Source organism: Ochotona princeps, chromosome 21, assembly GCF_030435755.1.
Source record: "Ochotona princeps isolate mOchPri1 chromosome 21, mOchPri1.hap1, whole genome shotgun sequence".
NCBI classification, from domain to species: Eukaryota; Metazoa; Chordata; class Mammalia; order Lagomorpha; family Ochotonidae; genus Ochotona; species Ochotona princeps.
Window position 1 is genome coordinate 34,188,007 of NC_080852.1, and position 21,738 is coordinate 34,209,744.

At 46.2% G+C, this 21,738-nt stretch overlaps 1 protein-coding gene and 1 non-coding gene across 5 annotated transcripts in view; both read left to right on the forward strand.

Moving 5' to 3' along the window:
* Positions 1–21,738, forward strand: part of KBTBD12 (kelch repeat and BTB domain containing 12) — a 55,527-nt gene that overhangs the window by 7,803 nt on the left and 25,986 nt on the right. For all 4 annotated transcript variants that reach the window (XR_009247357.1, XM_058678769.1, XM_058678770.1 and 1 more), the window contains exons 2-4: positions 696–1,877; positions 5,246–5,516; positions 8,069–8,219. Coding sequence is in view for 3 of the 4 variants with exons in the window: in XM_058678769.1 (XP_058534752.1) it covers positions 696–1,877; positions 5,246–5,516; positions 8,069–8,219 (1,604 nt within the window). In the remaining variant the exon portion in view is untranslated. The remainder of the gene's footprint in view (positions 1–695; positions 1,878–5,245; positions 5,517–8,068; positions 8,220–21,738) is intronic.
* LOC118760333 (U6 spliceosomal RNA) lies at positions 7,534–7,640 on the forward strand. The gene has a single exon (XR_004996721.2). It is a non-coding gene; the product is annotated as a U6 spliceosomal RNA (small nuclear RNA).

Sequence of the window (21,738 nt, forward strand, 5' to 3'; positions counted from 1 at the left end):
TAACCACTATTGGAGCAGGCTTAAACACCTGCTCCAATAGTGCAGTGTTTATTCTTCTTACAGTCATCTTCCCACCTCATAGAGACTTCAGATCCCCCCTCACATCTACAAATGTCCTTTCTGTTTTTATAAGATTTGTTTAATTTTACTTGAAAGGCAGAGTTACAGAGGGAAGGAGAGACAGGCAGAGAGGTCTTCCATCTGCTGGTTCACTCCCCAGATGGCTTCAAAAGTTTTGAACGATTTGCCCCATAGCAATGTTTGGCCAGACTTTTCATAGACTTTTTCCTCCCAGTCTTCTCATGGCCCTATCATGTTTTGGCGGACTGCTCGGTGTAACAGCCATGCGCATAGTCTGAGAGGGGTGCAGGAACCTTTGGGGTGATGTGGCGTCTTCTCAGAGGAACTGGCTGCGGTGCCCTGCGTGTCCTGCCTGCCGACAGCTGGCCTCGGCGCCTGGAAATGAAACCACACAGGGTGCCACCTTCCATTCTGTCAGTCCCGTTGGAAGGAAAGAGTTGTCAGCCATGGGAATCTCTGCTACTGATTAGGAAAAGACACAAAGGTGGCTGTCTCCAGCTGCTCCGTCTGGAATGAGCATTGAGTGAGGAATACTTGTTAGGACTACGCCTGTATGCTTGGATTACAGAGGGCTTTTTTTTTTCTAGAATATTGCTTTTTTTTCTTTCCCTCAGGAACATTCCCTGGAAGCAGTGTTGCTTTCTGAGTGATCAGGCATGCTCAGAGCCCCGCGGGACTCAAGCTGAACTTGAAGCAGAAAGACTTGGAAATCTTGGAAAGTGGATCATGGAATGCAAGACCAAGGGAAAAGAAGAACAGCAACACAGTGTGAGTTTACTACACAAAGTCAAGAGCATGAGAGAACAGGCAGAAATGGTTGATGTGGTGCTCATAGCCGAAGCGGAGGAGTTTCCTTGCCACAGGCTGGTCCTGGCCGCGTTCAGTCCTTATTTCAAAGCCATGTTCACCTGCGGGCTGCTCGAGTGCACGCAGAGGAAAGTGGTTCTCCACGACATCACGGCAGAAAGTGTGTCAGTGATCCTGGACTACATGTACAGTGCGTCCCTGGAGATAAACAATGCCAACGTGCAGACGGTGGCCATGGCTGCCTACTTCATGCAGATGGAGGACGTCTTCAATGTGTGTCAAAAATACATGATGGACCACATGGACGCTTCCAACTGCGTAGGCATCTATTACTTTGCAAGGCAGATCGGAGCTGAAGACTTATCCGATCGCTCCAAGAAGTACCTGTATCAGCACTTCGCCGAGGTGAGCTTGCACGAGGAGATCCTAGACGTCGAGGTGCACCAGTTTCTGACACTCATCCAATCGGACGATCTTAACATCTCCAGAGAGGAGAGCATTCTGGACTTGGTCCTCAGGTGGGTGAATCACAGCCGGGACCTGCGCACGCAGCACCTCGTGGAGCTCTTGAAGCGAGTCAGACTGGAACTTGTGAGTCCTTCCTTTTTGAGACAGGCCCTGAGGAGGAACACGATGCTTCTGTGTGATGCAGACTGTGTTGACATCATCCAGAACGCGTTCAAAGCCATTAAGGCACCCCAGCAGCCCTCACTAAACCTCCGCTACGGCATGGAGACCACCAGCCTCCTGCTCTGTGTCGGCAACAATTCTTCAGGCATCAGATCAAGACACAGGAGCTACGGCGATGCCAGTTTTTGTTATGATCCGCTGTCTCGGAAGACCTACTTCATCTCATCTCCCAAGTATGGCGAGGGTTTAGGAACTGTGTGTGCTGGTGTTGTCATGGAAAATAACACCATCGTTGTGGCGGGAGAAGCAAGTGCCTCCAAACTTTCTAGACAAAAGGACAAGAATATTGAAATCTATAGGTGGGTATCAGGTAACAAGGGTGTCCCCTTTTCACATTCATACCTTGAGAATGTGTCCAATTGCCACTGGCGGCTAGCATACAGGAAAGGTGGGGCCCTGGACGAAGCCACAGGCATGGTGGCCGCTGGCAGCACGGGACCATGAGCATAGCTCTCTACAGCACTGGCAGGTGTAGACTGAGAAGCCAGGATGTGGGATCCACACAGGGAGAGGGCGCTGGGTCTTCCTGGCAGGACGCTTCCTGGTCAGAGCCACTCACATGGCACTTGCTCTTGGCTAGGGGCCCTTCTTCCCACCCAAGGGCTTCTTGGCCAAGAACCTCAGGTTCTTTACTTAGCTCTTATGCTTCCCCATCAGGGCAGTGCCCAGTTCTACTGGCAGAACACTTTCTACAAAGGAAATCCTGCATGTCAGAAGTCTTTTTGATCCTTTAATATCTATTCTCCTAACTTTCTCTCCTTTCTTATATCATGTCCAACCACTTGCCTCCACGTTTCCCTTTTCACCCATCTTGAACTCAGCTAGGCTCTCTTCACCAACCAGTTCTTCCACAACCACGAGAACTGTGGGAAGAGTTATCAGTTATCCCCACGATTTTCTCTAGTAATGAAACATCAGCAAGACAAAACAATGAAATTATCCCAAGCAGAGGTCTGGTGATTTTTAATCTGCCAACACCACTCCACTGCAGGTCACTTTAGTACCAGTTTTGTGAAATGTGTGAGAAATATATATTGGTCTGAGATACAGTCCTACTATATGAGTGGATTTCAAAAAAGTGGTGGAAAAATGCATTCAAAAGATGAGTTTAGGGAGGTGTGAATAGCCTAGCAGTTAAGAGGCCTATGTCCCACATGGAGTAGTGGAATACCTGGGTTCGAGTTCCAGCTTGGGCTCATGATTCTAGCTCCCCGCTCACGTGGACCCCAAGGAAGCAGCAGACACAGCTCATGCCACTGCGTTCCTAGCATCCACAGGGGAGACCCGAATGGATTGCACAGTCCTTGGCTTCAGCCGCAGCTGTTAGAGGCCTATGAGGCATGATTCAGCAGGTTGGTGATCTCAACCTTCAAGCCTATATAGCTCCACCTCTGCCTCTGAAATAACTTTTTAAATAAATATAAAAGATGTTTATCTGAGTGCCAAAGTTATGAAATCCATGCAGTTTTTTTTTTTCATGAACTTTCTGAAGACCCACCATAGGCACAGATTTCAACAGCTTTTTCACCAACATAATATTATTTTCCAAGTCCATTTGCCATGCATTTTTTGAAGAGTGCTGGTCCGTTTTCCTCTTTAGTTGAAAGGTGAAGTGGATGAATGCTGAGCTGGGCCATGTCTTCTCACCAAGCTGTGCCTTTTCTTTTGCTCTGTTCACCTGCCACACACTGGCACACTGGCAGCTGGGAATGTGGGAGCTGCCTCGAACTGTTGACCTTTGTCAACATGGAGCAATCCTGGCACCCGGGATTCTTTTTAAGTCATATCCATTTTTCTTGATAATGAAGTTTTGGGTTTTTTGGGGGGGTTTTGAGCATTTTCTCTCCTCATTTTCAGTTCTGAATTTAAAAGAAAAATCATATCGGCCAGTCACCCAGCAAACATGTACTCCCCAACCTTCACGGGATTTATATCAGCCCCAGCCTATTTTCTTAAACTGCAGCTCCAGAGAACCAAAACCCGCTATTTAGTTCTATTTATATTTTCATTCAGTTGGCTTTATTTTATTAGCCTCCACAAATAGACAACCAATCCTCCCTTCTCTTCTAAAACACATACAATTAAATGGATTGGTGAAGAGAGTGGGCATTTAGCTTCCCAGTTAAGGTAGCCATGTCCCCCTCTGGAGTCCATGGCTCGGCTCCCAGCGCTGGCTTCTGAGGCCAGCTTCCTGATAACATGGCCCGTGGGAGGCAGCACCAATAGCTGAAGGAACTGGGTCGCAGCCATCCCTTAAGGAGACTGAGACAGCATTCCCAGCTCCCAGCTTTGGCCCCGGCCGAGGCCAGCCCCAGACTAGCCCCAGTTGTTGCAGGCATTTGGGGAGTCAACCAGAGCGATCCGCTTTCCTGAGCCCTCCCCATCCATGCCTCTCAAATAATTAAGCACATAAATGTTAGTGCAAACATCACCGTGATTCTAGGATTCTGGTTTCCTGTCTGTGATGACACAGTAGGGAGCCATGATAGAGCTGGATAAATTTGTGCCTGCAGATGAGTCGGGTGTGCTCCAGGGAGATGAACACACCTCCCCATCGCCTTGTCAAGCTCCAGGGAAAGACTCAGCTCAAGAAGAGCACAGTCAGGATACAGCCACTGGGAAAAACTCCCTCTGATGTGACTGTCACTCACTTAACACAAAATAAGGAGTCTGTATTTCATTTCATTGCGTTCTGTTCAGAACGCCCATACCAAAGCTGCCTCATTTGTTTTCAGAGTAACTTTTTTCTTAGTACCCGTGTTTTCCTGAAATTTGTGCTCTGTTGGTTTGGAACTGCACATATCTTTTCTGGATTTTCTGAGCCGTCGTAATTTCACGTATTTCATCCCACACTCCCCAAGAGTACTGACTTCCTCCAGACTCATGGTTGAGTCAGGACAAAGGATGGCTACAAATTCACAGGCAGAGTGACAGAGTAATGTCCCCCCACCTCCCCTCCCACAAACCATCAGTTAAAGTGCTGGGCTCCAGAGGGCATTGAAACACCAGCTATCCTAATATCCCTACCTCCCAATGCTCTCAGACAGCCACAATTATTCATGAAATAAATTACCAGCATTACCATATCCATTAGATTACAATAGCTGTGAAATGCCCCACGGGCATCCACAGTGCATTTTTATACAGGGCTGTTGACCCCGTTGGAAGCCAATAAAAACTAGAACAATCTTCAAATTCTGCATGTCCTGTGCATTATCCTGTTAGAAATCCTAAAAAGCTTTTCAGGTCTGCTGCTTAATGCTAAGGTTAAAGTGATACATCTCTTGGCCACAGAATAACGCATCTTCAAAGTTCTGTGGGGTTTTTTTTCATCCTCCTTTTATGGCAAAATTATAGAGGACTTGCTTGGGAGTCTTCACTGTGTTCTTGAGTTCCTGTCCCACAATAAGGAAGTGAATGCTGACAGTCACTGGGTGACCTTTAATTGTCCTGTATGCCATTTTCTAACATTCTTGAGGTAGGTGAGGTTAATCATTTTGAAGTCTATTATATTTTGTCCATCAGTTCAAAAGAGTTGAGAAGCAAATGTGTACCACTCTTGCTCTCATCAGGCACAGAGAACCCCACATCATGACGTGAGCATATGGATTTCTGGGTTGGTGGTTCCCATGTTGATGCTAATCCCAGTTCTCTCTCTGACTCACAGGTATCATGACAGAGGAAACCAATTTTGGGAAAGGCTGTGCACAGCGGAGTTTCGGGAGCTCTATGCCCTGGGCAGTGTGGGTAATGACCTCTATGTCTTAGGAGGGCAGATGAAGATTAAAAACCAGTATCTGATCACCAACTGCGTGGATAAGTACTCTGTGGAAGGGGACACGTGGAAGAGGGTGGCTCCCCTGCCGCTGCAGCTGGCATGCCACGCCGCTGTGGCTGTGAAGAGCAAGCTGTACGTGCTTGGAGGCTGGACTCCTCAGGTTAGGTGACCTCCCGCACCCAGGATGGGCATGGCTGTGCAGGGCTGGGCCGCCAGGCAGAGAAAAGCTGCTGTGCGATTTAGGCTTGGACAGGTTTCTGGCCTTACAAGGACTGAGATGTCAGATTTTAGGGTGCTCAGACCATCTGGGGGAATGAATTCACAGGCCACAACCTACAGACGTGCCTGCCTTCAGCCAGCGCAGACCCTGTGTTCAGCACAGTTACGCCATCAAATCTGAAACACAGGCAAGAGCTGGATCCGCATCTCTGTCCTGGCCATGCTTCAGTAGCTGTGTAATCTGGGGCCTGGGTTTTTACACATGTAAAATACCTCTTCTATGGGGGAAACCAGAAGACCGATCCCGCTAGCGTGCTGGCAGTTCACATCTTTCATGAGTGTTGGCAGAGAGGGTGACCAAAGTCCAGAGTCCAGTGCAGTCCAGCAGAGCTGTGGTCGTGACACTGAGAAGGCAGCCAAGGGTGCACGGCATCCCCAGGCTCTCACAGCTGCGCACTGCCCTGGCCACCCAAACAAAAATCACCCGCCCTCACACTCAGCCATCCCAGAAAGGACATACAGGAAATTCAGGGCCAGCTGTCTCTTGCCTAGCTTAGCTCTTATTTCTCTGGATTTGCTTCATGTTAAAACTAACACTTAGGCATTCATTTCATGAGCTTGGATTTGCCATCCCCTAGAATATGTCAGACCTGTTTGAAAAACTCAGATTTCACACTTAACACATTTCCTATTTGTGATAGCTATTTAAAAAGGTGCAGATTTCACCACAACTAGTAACCGAGATCTGACAAATCATTTGTAATTAAGTTATTTTCAAAGGTCTGGTGTGATAGCTCAACTTGCTAATCCTCACCCCTGCAAGCACCAGGATCCCATATGGGCACCAGTTTCTGTTTGGTCTGCTCCACTTCCCATCCACCTCCCTGCCTGTGGCCTGGGAAAGCAGTCCAGGACGTCCCAAAGCCTTGGGACCCTGCATTCGTGTGGGAGACCCGGAAGCAGCTCTGGCTGTTGAAGCCAATTGGGAAGTGAACCAGCGGATGGAAGATCTCTGTCTCTCCTTTTCTCTATAGATATGACTTTCCAATAGAATAAATAAATCTTAAAGAAAAAAAAAATTTACTTTTGCATGAGTAAATACCAAAAGCAACTTGCAAGCTTTTCTGTTACTACAATAGAGATTACTTACTTAAAGTAGAAAGAAAATGGAAAGCATAAGGTACATATTTGCTAGTGGACAGCCTTTCAACAGAAGGCAGGGTAACACCTGCTATGTAGCCAGGGCTACGGCTGCTGGTCTGAGTACTGATCAGTACAGCCAAGGCAAGACAGCACCAGGCCGTGAGGGCACTGGAGTATTAAACCCAAACTACTCTTAGCATGCAGCTCTCGTAATTAGTCCTCCTTGTTTTAGATTTCTTCACTAATGAGTGATTTGAAACACAGGGATTTGCTACTCACTGGTTCACTCCCTGAATACGTACAACAGCAAACACCAGGCTGAAGCCCCAAAATCACAAACTCAGTTTGGGTCTCTGACACGGTGGTAGAAAGCCTGTGGGGGGCTGGAGCGGAAGCCAGGATGGGAACCCAAGCACTCCGGCGTGACCTGCAGGCACTGGGGCCACAGGGCCGCATGCTCTGCCCTCACAGTTATCTCTTACTTGAATACGTGCACCCGGAAGTCCTCAGCTTGAAGCCCTCAGGAGCTGCAGGCCCACTGTCCCCCAAAAGCGTCCTTTCCCCTGTGGCTTGTGAGTGGGAGACAGCGCTTGCATCTGGGTGAGAGGAAAGCCACTCAGCTTGCACTGTGTCTGTTTCTTCCAAAATGTAAGGAAGTACGTGAAACAACCTCTGCGAATCCGCACTAATCCATGTAGCGTGAAAACTGAACTGAGAATATGACAGATAGGTCCCAATTACCATATAAAAATAGTGTGATTATAAAACACCGAAGTATTTTTGCTCCTTCATTCCATATGAATTAGAAAAGTGTAGTGCTCACTTCGGCAGCACATATACTAAAATTGGAAAGATACAGAGAAGACTAGCATGGCCCCTGTGCAAGGATGACACGCAAATTCGCAAAGTGTTCCATATTTTAAAAGAAAAAAAAAAGAAAATATAAAGAAAATAGCTTGTATGTAATTCAGATTAGTTTCTCACAAATACTAAAATCCATGACTCTAAATTCTGGTGCAACAGGATTATGCTTTAAATACTGTTCAAGGGAGCTGGCTTTCATTTTTAAGGTTTTATGACTGCATCATTAAAAAAAAAAAAGCTACAGTGTCTCACAGCTAAGATCACAGGTTGTCAGCTCTAACGTGACACCTCAGCCCCGTCTTAACGGAATACACACTGCCAGGATCCTGGCAGCGTTGCGTCCCTGCGGCGCAGCGCACGCGCTGCTGACTGAGTGGCCACAGCTGCCCTCCGCTTGCCTGCCTGGCTGCCTGCTCTGATTCACAGCTTTGGCGCGCTCACACGGCTAAGTGCTGGTTATGACACTGGCTGTCGTACTTCACGCAGATGGATCTTCCTGATGAGGAACCCGATCGATTAAGCAACAAGCTGCTGCAGTATGACCCCAGCCAAGATCGATGGAGCGAGCGGGCGCCCATGAGGTACTCCAAGTACCGATTCAGCACGGCCGTGGTGGACGGCGAGATCTATGTCCTGGGTAAGAGAGGCACATCGTTCACGCAGGGTTGCCGCTGCGACTGTTCTCAGCGGTTTGTCTCAGTAAAAAGGAAATATTCTCCTTTCCTCTTCTAGCCTAGCTCACACACATACATAACCGGCCATTTTCTTTCATCTAGTATTTTTTTTCTAGAGTAGAAATAGGATTACATGAAACTCCATTGACTTTTTACTGAGAGTAAAATTATTCTTATGGCATTTTCAAGTGCCCTGCAATGAAGCCGTGAGTAGCAAGTAAATATACTCAGGCAGAATAAACCCTTGGCCGCTGTTGGGCGCTGCGACCCTGGGCTTTGCCGGCGCCTGTGACCACCTGTGCCGGTAGCAGACAACACAGCCAGGGGGGCCCAGGCATTCCTGTGTGGTATGTGCGTGTCCCAAGTGGTGGTTTAACCCTCGTCTGCCCCTATGCATTCTTCCTTCATCACTTTGATTCTAGATTAGGGGGCACCTCATTCTGGGTCAGTTGGTGGCAGCCCTTTTAGGATTAAATCCTTTTAGGGATTAAGGAAAGACCAAAGTGGACAAAAACAACTCCAGAACATCCCTGTATTTCCTTCTCTCCTTCTTCACTCCTGTTGTCTTCCATTAAGTCCTTTACCCCCAAGTCCATTCTGTCTCTGTTTTCTCCCTCCAACTGCAGAAAGGCAGGAGAGGAACCTCCTGGCCTGGCCAAATGATAGCCATGCCACCTTACTTCAGCCCCTCTGCACTGACGGCTGAAAGGCAAAAACGTGGGTGAAGTGAGGGACAGCTGGGAAAGAGAAAAGGGCTGAGAGTAAACCAAGCATGTGAATGGTAATGGATCTTTTTCCAAAGGAGAGGCCATTATCCCTTGGTGTGTTCACAGCATGAAGCAAAATAACTCAAGTCCTTTTGTATTAATCATTGACTCATGATTTTAAGAATAAGAACACTATGCACTATAATGTATGACTACCTCAGTTAGGAGATTCACTTAGAATAATTAAGTTTTTTCTCTTTGTCATAACCGTATGCCATGTGACAGGCTTAGAAGAAACAATTACTGAGTTATAATAGGTTGCTGAGGAGGCACACAACTAAGGGTGAAGGTCCAACCTACTGTGTTCAGGTGGGAGGCAACCTAAAAGGGCTGCCATCAACTGAACCAGAATGAGGTGCACCCTAATCTAGAATCAAAGCTAAGCTCCACATGGACTAGAACGCAGAATGTCTTGTTCTGGTAAATCATACAGGAAAAGGCCTCTCAGGAGTGTCCACGTCCCATCGTGGCCATGCCTTCACAGAACAAATGAAAATAAGTAAACTTAAAGGACCTGTAAGATTTGAGTGAATGAAATGGAGAGAATACTGGGAAAGGGAGCAGTGGGAAGAGGAAGAGGAGGGGAAGGAGAGGAGGAGAGGGTGGGAAAAGGTGGAAAAAAGAACAGGAAGCAAAGGACAGGAGGGTAGGAAGGAAGAGACGGGCTCTCTCCAGACATAGAGCCTCTCACCAATCAGAAGGTCTAGATGCACTCCAAAACCACTCATCATACAGAGCGCCTTGGAGATCCGAGATCATAAGGGAAATGCAACTGGCAATGACAACATGACACAGACGGCCTTAAGGCAACTAGTCCAAAGTGTTTTTTAAAATCTATTGAGAATATTCTTGAAGTAAATGCTAACGTTGAAAATCTCAAGTAAGACATAGAAGATCTAAAGAAAAAAACTGGAAATTTTTATAACTGAAAATACTACAATAAAAATAAAAAAGGGATTGGATGATGGAGACGGATGCAGAGGACAGAAAGTGGACTGAAATGTGGATCAGCAGAGCCTCTGCCACCGGGTGACGGAAAAGCACTGAAAGGAACCTGTGTACAATACCGGAAGCTCTCCTGTTCAGGTTCTTGGAATCCAAAGCCTCGAGGATTGTGAGAGCAGTGATGAGAAAAAAAGCTTGAATTCTAAACAAAGGCCTGGACCCTTCCACACACAGAGTCATAAACTTATATTTTGAAGAAGCCGAGCAAACCCCAAATAGAATAAATCTATAAAATCTATACCCAGACACATAATCAATTGAACAGCTGAACAATTAAGGGAAAAAAAATCCTAAAAGTAGCCAGACAAAAACATGTGCATTACCCATCATGGAACAAGAGTTTGAATAACAAGAAATTCCTAGGCGGAGATGTGGGAAGGGGCTGGGGGAGTAGCTGAACAGTGAAGACACCTGCATCCCCATCACAGTACCCAGGTTCAACACGCTGCTATGGTTCCTGACTCCTCTCTCCTGCCAGTGCAGACCCTGGGAGACAGCAGGGATAGCTGAACTCGCAGGTTCCTGCCCTCCCCCCATCAGGTGTCCTGACTTGAGTTCACGGCGCCCAGCTTCAGTCCAGCCCAGTCCTGGCAGTTGTGGGCATTTAGGGAGTCTACCATCAGATAATGGAGTGCTCTGGTTCCCACTGAACTATGAAATATTTTTTTTAAAATTAAGTATGAGAACTGGAAGGCACTGCAAATATTTGTAATTTTAAAGTACGAAAGGAAAAGAGCTGTCAATCCCATGAAAATATCCTTCAGGAATGGAGCTGAAATCAGTATATTCAAGGATAAAGGAAAAGCAAGAGAATACATGGAAGGCAAGTGTACTCGGAAAGAACTGAGAACATTCTTGAGCCAGAAGGGAAAGGATGCCAAAAGGGAACCTCGCACAGGAGTCAATTAAGACCAGCAGAAATGATCACTATCAGGGTAAATAAAATAGAATACTATTCTGTTTGTGGGTTTTTAATACAAGTTCGATGACTAAGCGTTATTACATCTATGGGGTTTCCAATGCACGTAGATGTGATCGGTGACACATACTTTCATACATCATAAAACAGGGACCTGACAAGTGGAAAGTTCCAGCATCCCAGTTAGAGTAGTAAAACCCTGATTCTAAGTAAACTTCAAAAGGTTACGTTCATATATTTTCAATCTCCAAAGAAATACTATTCAAAGATAGTTAAGCTCATCCTAGATACATTAGGGCAGAGGACTTTCCAAATGGTCAACAAATCCAAAAGACAGTGACTAGGTAAAGAAGCTGAACAGCAGAGAGCAAACGGAAAACCAGTAATACAATCACACAACTAAGTCCAGTCGTGAACATAATTATCTTCACTGCAAACAGTTTAATGACAACTTGAAAGAGACAGAAATTGGCAGAATGCATTGCAAGTAGAATAACCTAACAATATTTTTTCTATAAGAAACCCACTTCAACTATAATGATTTAGATAATTCAAAAGAATGAGAGTGGAAAATATAAACCAAGCAAAGTCTGATAAAAAGGCAAGACTTTCTATCTATATGATAAAAATATTATCTGTATGATAATCCACATGATTATCAGACAAAGTAGATTGGCAAAAAGAAAATTGCACACATACATACATATATATAGGAGATGTATATATGTAGGATATATATTATAATCTTACATAATGATAAAGTGAATAATTCACAAAGAAAACAATAATATTAAGTGTACCTAACTGGAATCCAAATTATATGAAGAAATAACAAAACCAAGAGAAACAGTCAACTCCATAGTTAAAGATTTCCACATTCCTCTGAGCAATACATACAATCAGTATACAAAAAATCAGCAAGTATCTAGAGTGCAAAAATACAACCAACCAACTGGATGCAACTGGCTACCCCAGCCAAAGGGAGGACATGCGACATTCACCAAAGTAAATCAGACCCTTAGTCACCAACAAATCTTAACAAAGTTTAATGAAGTTAATTCCTATAAATCATGTTCTTTGACTTATTGGGATTAAACTAGAAACCAAAAATATAAGAATAATGGGAAAGTCTTAAAAATTCAGCAATTCACTTAAGAATCCTTGGGTCAAAGTATCTGGAGAAATTAGAAAATGTGTTGAGCTGAATGGAAATGAAAGTGTAGCACAACAGTGTGGATGTAACTAAAGCAGCACTTCAAGGAAATGGAAGGCATTTAAGGCAAGGATGCCTTAATGCATGCGCCAGGATCCCATAGGGGTGCTGGATGGTGTCCCAGCTACTCCACCTCCCATCCAGCTCCCTGCCTATGGTCTGGGAAAACAACTGAGGACAGCCCAAAGCCTTGGGACCCTGCACCTACGTGGGAGACCCAGAAGAGGCTCCTGGCTCCTGGCTTCAGATCAGCTCAGCTCCAGCCATTGTGGCCATTTGGGGAGTGAACCAGCAGATGGAAGATCTTTCTCTGACTCTCCTTCTCTCTGTAAAATCTGATCTGCCTTTCCAATAAAAATAAATAAATCTTTTTTTAAATAAATAAATCTTTTTAAAAAAACTAGAAAGAGCAATAGAAACTCAAATAGATGGAGGCAATTAAGTAACAACAGAAAACAACACAATCGGAAGCTGAAAAAAGGAAAAGTCAACCTAATAAACCTTTAGCAAGGCTGACCAATTAACCAAAAGAAAAAGGGCACAGCCTCTGCAGACATTAAAAGGTCAATATAGCACAAACAGCTCCACACAAACTGTGATTGTGTGGATGGAATGATCCAAGTCCTTGAAAGGCACAAACGACAGAAGCTAGCCAAGAGCGATGGACAACTCAGAACTCTGAAGGTAGCTCGAAACGCTCATGAGACACAGAATTAAGATACGGTTTAACTTTTGGTACAGAACAAACTGAAATCCTGCCATATGAGAGGTCTTCAAAAAGTTCATAAAAACACAAATTTCAAAGATATTCGTGCCACGATGCATTTATCTTTCAATTCCACTTCCACAAATTTCCTGAAGTATTCTCATTCTCAATGTGTTAAATTCTTAGTTTAAAACACTCCAAGAAACAAAGCTCTAAGTGTGACTGCTTTCACTGGTGAACTGAACCAAGCATCTCAAAATCCGTACGATCAACACCAGCTCTGAACTTCCCTCAGGACGTGGAGAAGGAACGGTCCTCAATTCATTTCATGATTCCACCATTACCTCATACCAAAAAGAGCAACACCCCTCATGAACAGACTCGCACATCCGCAAAATGTATCAGCAAGTTTGCTAAGGCAATGTATAAAAAGAATAACCATGGCCAGTGGGTTTTATATTGGGAATTCAAGGTTAACTTAATAATCAGAAATGAATTTGAACTGATATGAACAGTTTAGAAAAGAAAAATCATGGGATGACATCAACTGATGCCAAAAAAACACATTATTTTGGGGGAAAATCCATTCATGATTTAAAAAACAAAAATCCCCCAGGAAACTCAGAAAATAGCTTTTTCATTTTCTTTACCCAATAGGGGTCACCTATGAAAACTTTCAGTTAAAATGGCAAAATGGAACATTCCTCCCCCAAGTTCATGACCAAGGCAAAGATGTCACTCTTACTGCTGCTATTCAACACCAAACTGCGACAGGAAATGTACAGTTGCCGTGCAACAGGGAAAGAAAAATCAAGTAGGTTGGAAAGAAATAAAACTGTCCCTGTTTCCAGATCACATGATCATCTATGAAGAAAGCCTCCAATATCTATTTTTTAAATTCCTATAACTAGTGAATTTAGTGTGTTCAAAGAATATAGCGGGTCATTCTCACTTCCTTTTTAAACGATTTATTTATTTTTATTGGAAAGGCAGATCAGATTTTACAGAGAGGAGAGACAGAGAAAGATCTTCCATCTGCTGGTTCACTTTCCAAATAGCCACAATGGCTGGAGCTGAGCCAATTCAAAGCTAGGGACCAGGAAACTTCTCCAGGTCTCCCACGCAGGTGCAGGGTCCCAAGGCTTTGGGCCATCCTTAACTGCTTTTCCAGGCCACAAGCAGGGAGCTGGATAGCGAGGATAAAATATTCAATATCCTTAGCCATTAGGAAAGTCCAAATGAAAATCAGGAAAAGGTACAATCCAAAATAACACAAATGTTAAAGGTTTAAGGATATAATCCGAAGAAACATTTTGAGAAAAAAATATGAAATTATTGCAAAAAATTCTAAAATGACTGAGGTCATTAAAGGACAGTTACATAGATTTTTAAATATTCTATTTGTGGACAGAAAAATGCATCAATTCAGTGTAAGAAAGTAGCACTAGTTTGATTGCATCCCTTTAACACATTGTACTTTGTTGTCATATTCAAGTGCAGAGCTCTTCAATAAGTTTATAGAAAATGCATATTAGGAAAAAATGATGTAAGGACTTCCAAATTTTGTGCACCAAAATAATTTTTGACCTATCTTTCTGTCGTGGTTGTTGTTGTTTAAACAACTCTTTACACTGCATCATGAAATGATTATTCCCAGTGCTCATCATTGCTTCCTGCAGTTGCAGGCTTCCAACCTTTAAATTGCTTCTTTAATATCTGTGCCTGTGCAGGTCTGTTCGTAATGAATTTTCTTGGCGTGTGGTTCTCTGCAAACGTGTTTTGTCTTCATTGTTGAAGCATATCTTGCTGGTAATAGAATTCTAGATTGACAGTCTATTTTTCTCTCAACATTTGTAATATGTCAACTATTTGAGAAGCACAGTGTCAGGCCCGCTGTGGCCCCCTTGAAGCTGATGCAGCCTAGCCCGTTTCTCGGTGGGTCCACGGTCTGCCCACGTGTGGCTCCTCTGTGTCCATTCTGCTTGTGACTCGCCAGGCTTCTGTGATGTACTGACTGATGTTTTCATCAATGTTGGGGGAATTCTCAGCTCTTACCTTTTTGAATATTGCTTCTGCTTTCTTCTGTCATCTTTGCTTGTGAGACTCCAATGAGCCCTCGGTTAGGCCTTTAGCTGTATGTACTACATACCTCTTGGACTTTATCTGAATTCTCTGCGTATCCTGTTCTCTGCCCATGGTTCATTGTAAAACTATTTTCTAAATGTTATCTTTAGATTCACTATTGGGGGGGTGGTCTCCTGATGTGTCCAGCCGCGGCTAATTCCATTCAGAGAGCTCTTGTCTTCAATTACTGCATTTTTCAGTACTAGAATATCCACCTTATTCTTTCAGATTCCAATTATTTAGTGAACTTCTGCAATGTTCTCACCCATCCTTTTCTTTCTTTTATTAATCATCTTTCATTTGTCTGCTAAATTCCAGCATCAGGATAACACATTTAACACCTTTCTTCCTGTAGCAGTCCTGTGTCCCACTGTCCCATTGCCTGGTAGCCCTTTATTGCGTGCTGAGCACAGACCCCTGACACCATCCTTCACCGCAGAGGCACCTGCCTTCCCTTGGTCCCTTGGGCACCGTCTCTCACCAAGGATGAAGTTGCACAGGCCTGCATTACAGCCTCAGGCAGCCCCAGCCCTCCTGGCTGGCAGTCTGTACCCTGGTCCTCAGGCTCCGCTCTCCCAGGATGCACCTGTGAGCCTGGCACAGCTCTACCTGCTCCATCCTGAAATGTAACAGGTATCCAGCTCTTGCCTCCCTGGCAGCTAACTCCAAAGGAGCTCATTCCCTAGTGTGTGAGTTCAAGGTCCTTGCCCTGGGCCAGACTCGCTCACCTACCGGATCAAGTCCCCAGGGAGAGATTGCTCAGCTGGTTAGGAGCTCTGGCCCACGATCCTAGACTGCCCTGGTCATCAGCACTGAGAGAGAACACCAGCCGCGGGCATGAGGTTCCTCTCTGCAGATCCCCTTGCACCACGTGTGTCATTCCAGAGCCCTCCCGAACATCACTACACACTGCTCTGGAGTCCTCTGTGTCATCAATCAGGTCAGAATGAACCAACACCTCAGGGCAGAAGTCCATCTGGGCAGGGCTCCTCCCTGTCCACCATCCTGGCTCTTCCGGTATCACTTTCTTCACTCCTCTCTCACAACCTTTAAAATGTGCTTTCCCCACCTACCCATTTTTCCTGGTTGCACTGTGACCACTGGCCTGGCGTGCCACCAAGCAAGGGAAAGGATGGTTACCATTACACATTACAGACACGCTTCCTTTGCCCACACACAGTTCCTGTTTAAACTTCTATAAAGGGAAAAAGGCATGGCCTCTCAGGGTGAGGTGTTGGGTGAAGGGGGAGCAGTACTTCATTCCAACCATTGACCATGAAATGCACAAAGCGACCAGGAGCAGGTGTCTGAGGGCAAGGTCATGGTCTCCAGCCTCTTCCCTTCCACCTGACAGCTGGAATCTGCTCTACAGGTGTACTGTGCTTACGCCAGTAGCCATCCTGAGCAAGTGGGCCCTTGGGAAAACACCTGGTTCTGTTTCACCCCGAGTCCACTGAGGGCAGGGGCACTGGCCCTGCACTCTAGCACCTCAACCTTCAGCATTTGGGTTCCAGAACTCTGGCATTTCCTTATCTTACACCAAAGATCACAAACTAGGTTTCCCCACAGGGGCTAACTTGGGGAAATGGCTCACCGTTCTGGAATTCTGGGATGTTTTCCTATGGGATAACTCACACATCCCAGCACAGCTTCACAGCTCCTCATTGAATACTTCTTCTACAGCAGGGCCTCTCCCAGCCTCCCTTGGGGATTAGCCCTGAGGCCCAAATCAGGTGACTTTTACCTCCTGGAGAACAGGCACATTTGGAGCCACATTCCCAGATTATCCTTGAAAGGATTTGAGCCCAAACTAGGATTTAATAGCACAAAACAAGCCTAGGTGTTAAAAAGAACTGAGGAATGAAAGAACCTATTTTTTTGAAGATTTATTTTATTTTTATTGGAAAGGCAGATATACAGAGAGGAGGAGAGACAGAGAGGAAGGTCTTCCATCTGCTGATTTCACTCCCCAAGCGGCTGCAACGGCCATAGCTGAGCTGATCCGGAGCCAGGAGCCAGGAGCTTCTTCCAGGTCTCCCATGCAGGTGCAGGGTCCCAAGTCTTTGGGCCATCCTCAACTGCTTTCCCAGGGAGCTAGATGGGAAGTGGGGCCACCAGGACATGAACCAGTGCCCATATGGGATCCCAGTGTATGAAAGGCAAGGAATTTAGCCACTAGGCTATTGAGCTGGCCCCATATTTTTTTTTAAGTTGCAGGACAAACTGAAATGTCCCTACCTTCAACTGTTCTAATTTAGTGCCCTCTGGCACATCATCAGGACTTGACAAACACTTGTGACAAAACACTGTAGTGATCCATGTTGCCTGGCTCACTTGCAACCATTATCTGTTCACTCGGATAGACATTCCACAAAAACCCGTCCTTTAGAGCCCCACACCACACCATGGCCTAGCAGCTAAAGTCCTCGCCTTGAACGTGCTGGGATCCCATAGGGATGCCAGTTCTAATCCCGTTAGCCCCACCTTCCATCCAGCTCCCCGCTTGTGGCCTGAGAAAGCAGTAGAGGTCGGCCCAAAGCCTTGGGACCCTGCACCCACGTGGGAGACCTGGAGGAGGTTCCTGGTTCCTAGCTTCAGATCGGCACAGCACCAGCGGTGACGCAGCCGTTGTGGTCACTTGGGAAGTGAATCATCAGACGGAAAATCTTCCTCTCTGTCTCTCCTCCTCTCTGAATATCTGACTTTGTAATAAAAATAAATAAATCTTTTTTAAAAAAACTGTTCTTTACCAAATGCTGGAGGGAGACAGCAGAAGTGTGAACACTGACTCAAGAAACCTGGGCGGGAAGACACATCAGGCAGAGTTCAACGTGCTGACTGCTATTTATAGAGATTTATACAAGCCCAGGTTATCAGAAAAGGCTTCAGGGAGGTGGACCATGAGCTCACCCTTGAAAGAATAACAGAATTGTTCCACAGACTAGCAGAGACAGAGGGATTGACTTGGTACCGACAGCAAGGTGTGACAGCCAACAGTCGATCTGATGTTAGCAATACTTGGGACAGTAACAGGAGATGGACCAGTTCAAGCCATGGAAAGGGACAGAAGCTTAGCGCTTTTCAAAAGAATTCAATTCAACCTGCACACAGCTTTAACTTAAAAAGCCAGGCCTATTTGGAATTTTTAAGCCTGAAGACTGTGACAGCCTGGGGTCTGCCTACTGCCTTCTGCCCTGCATAGCACTCTGGAGCAGACAGATGGGCAGTAGTTCTCTCTCTAGAATGCCACGTTACCCAGGACAAGCTGAGAAACAGAATGGATAAAAATCTGAAGCTGTAGGAATTTTCACTTCTAAAGACGGAAGCAAGTGAAGTCCCCGCTGATACAACACTGTTGCACAAGCCAGGTATGAGCCAGAACAGCAGTGCAGACAAAACTCACTAACTTTGTCCTCTGACCTTACTTATACTCTTATAAAGGGTATCCCAGGCCAACAGCCAAGTACGGCTTTTGAGGAAGCGTGTATTTTATGATCTGTGTTTCCTTTGTCCTCTCTTAGCCTTGGCTTCAGAGGTTAAGATAAGATTGTGATACAATTTCTGTGACATTTTAAGGGTTTTGGATTTTGCTCATGATTCTCTGAACCTACGGTTATTTTTTTGCAACACATAGGAGAATCACAACATGTGCCAAGGAAGAAGTAAAGGGAGGAAGAAAAACACACACTGGGGAAAGAAAATATGGTTTATAAATTCAAAATGATGAGTGAGGGGATGGGAGGAGAGCAAGGCCCCAAGCTGGTGATGAAGAAGAAACAGCCTGAGACTCAAAGCAAACCATCCTCAGGCACTGGATAAGCGAAACAAAGTTTGACCTCTCGGAACTGAGGGAGGAGATAAATGAATGGAAAGCAAGCCTTTCCCAGTAACAGGTGAAATTCAATTGAGCAGCATTAGTGCCAGGGAGACCAGCAATTTCCACTGGAAAGAGACTGAATTTTCTTATTATGCTATAATTTGATGAAACAAATACTTGTTAGGGCAAAGAACAAGCCAGACCCGGGCTGGGTGCTAAGAGGCCAGAGAAGAAAAACAGTTGATGCCCAGAGGGACTGGCACACCAGGATCAGATGTGGCCAGGCTGGCTGCGCATGCAGGGAAGGGCACACTCTGGGGACATCATGGCATATCTGCCAGCTCACTTCACAGGGAGCAGTCGGTCAAGTACAGACAAAGACAAAGGTGTAGCTGACACCCAAGAACTGTGTAAATCAATACAAGGAAGAGGGATTCGGACAGAGTATGCCAGTGTTCCCAAGACAGCCAATTCATTTGTTTTTCAGCGAAATGCCACATCTTAAAGCCAAAATTCTGAATTCACTTCTTCCTTGCCCCAATACAGGTGAGCCGGTCAAAGACGGTCTGGTCAAGTGAAGCAGGCTGGTCTCACGCAGGGCAGTGAGCAAGAGTTTGGTTTAGGTCACTGTAGGTGACAGGGTGGGATGGCTCGCTGTCATTTATAAGTGCGGCTTGTGCTCACTCCCCAGACAAGAGAATGTCCACTTAGCCTTGGGAGAGTCAGCCAGCAGTGGGCTCCCCTTCGGAGAGACAGGCCATCTCCATCTCCTGACATGGCTGACAAGCAAGGAGTGACTGCTCAGGCTGGAAACCAGCTCTGACATTGACTTGTGATCGAGACTGTAGAACCATTGGCTTTTCCGCACAATGTGGGCTCTCACTGACCCCCACGGCTCCATTTTAGCCTCCCATCAGCCACAACAGCAGGAGAGAAGGCGACAGGTGGGCCAGACTCTTGGCTGTTGCCTCTCCCCACACACAAGGTCTGCTTTGTGGGGCTGATGCTCAGTTTGTCAGGAAAATGGCTGTGTAGATTTTAGACTGGACAAACACATCAAGCTGTGCAACGAACAAGAATGTTTACAAGAAGGGGTTAGAGGGCAGCCTGATGGAACGATCAAGATTGCCCAGATCTGCCCACGAAAACAAGACCGAGCCTTCCTCAATGGTTGGTTTGCATTTTCTTTTTGCTTGTACAGCACCTGTCGTACCTCCTCCATGGCAGTGATACAGGTTCAACCTCAAGTGTCAGCAACGGCAGGACACGCTCTGGGCAGCACAGAAAAGCCAGGCTACGTTACCATCCAGCTACGTGGGAAGAGGAGTTTAGACTGGGTTGTGGTGTACCAAGAACTGGACTCTAAGATCTTCTGTGTCAGCCAAAGGTAGATGGGGCTTGTTTCCTTGGGAATCTGCCCTGCAGGATTCTCGGGTAAAATCCTGCAGAGTAGGGCAAGAGATGGGGTACCATGGGGGGTCAGTTACCCCCTTGCAGAATCTGACAGACTGACTGGCAAATGAATCTTCTCCCTAGATGGCATCAAACAGTCTGACTTTCACACAGGACCTAATAAGGTGGGGTTCACACCTGGATTCTCCGGGCACCCTGTCCTCGGATCTCATGAGGGTGTATATTTCCCCTCTCTCGGTCCAGGCCTTTCTTTCTCACTTGGGTATGCATTAGCAGTACTGCTAACTTTCCTGTAGCAGTCTCCAAACCAGACATCAAGGAGATGCCATGGTGCCTTACTGAGGCTCAATCTAGACATCTCATCTTCCTTGTCCTGTGTGGTTCAGTTGGGGAGGTGTTGCTGTGCTTGGGTCACTCTGTTCCCAGGCCTGTGGAGCCAGAAGACCAGAATACAGAGTCAGGGTGGCCATCCTCCTCTACCAGACACACATGGGCAGAGTGGCAGAGAGTGGATGTTCACAGAGCAGGGCCCATGGCACTGGGAGGGTTCACTCGAAAGCCTCACACCCAGGAGTGGACTTTGGGAGGCCATCTCCTCGCCCAAGGATCTTCCTGCAGACCCTAGACCTATGCGCTGTCTGAAACGCTTTGGTTCAAAGTCCCTGGCGATGGGATCCAGCTCTGCCCACTCTCCAGAGCTTTTAGGAAACAGCCAGGCCTGGTGGGAACTCACACATCAGTAGCTTTCCATTCTCGTCAGTCTTTTCCCGAGGCTCCCTCGTCCTGGGCTTCCGGATCTCTCCCAGGCAGCTGCCTGCACGCTCCCTGCGGTCCCCAGACACAGAGCGCTCCAATTCCTACTTGTGTCTACCGCCCTCCCATTACTCATCTGGCTCTTCTCACGCGACATCTGCCCAAGGCTATAGGCGCCTCACGCATGCGCTTGTGTAAGTAGATAAAACTCAGTTCTGCACACACGGTCTCTGCTTTCTTCCTTCCCTCCCCTGTAAGTCCATGCCATTGACATGCTGCATGTCCCCAAGGCCAGCTTCTCTGGGTAGGAGCGTGCACATGTGTTCGTGTGAGGAACACACTGAAAATAGTGAATTCCACAAGAAGTTACCAGGAGAACACAGAACTGCTGGACATGGTGGCTACCACAGACCCCTGGAGTTCTGCTTTGAGCTGTAAAGATGTCAGGACACGGGCCCCGGGTTAACATTTCTGCTGTTTTGAACTCTGGAAAGAGTTGGCAACAGTGCGCACAGTCACAGACCATGAATAACTTGAATTTAGATGAAAAAGGGCTCTGGAGCCATGGTGGCCTAGCTGAGGAGCACACACTAGTTGTGTGCCGGATGGAGTATCCTGGCCATCCATCCAAAGCCTTCTTAACACAGCATAAAGTCAGGCTGGTCAGCTTCAGCGGCCCTAAGTTCGTGTTTGGCTTGTCAGCTTTAACACCTCCTAACTGGCTCCTCTGCTGGGCCTCTTCTGGAAAGGCCAAAAGAACACCAA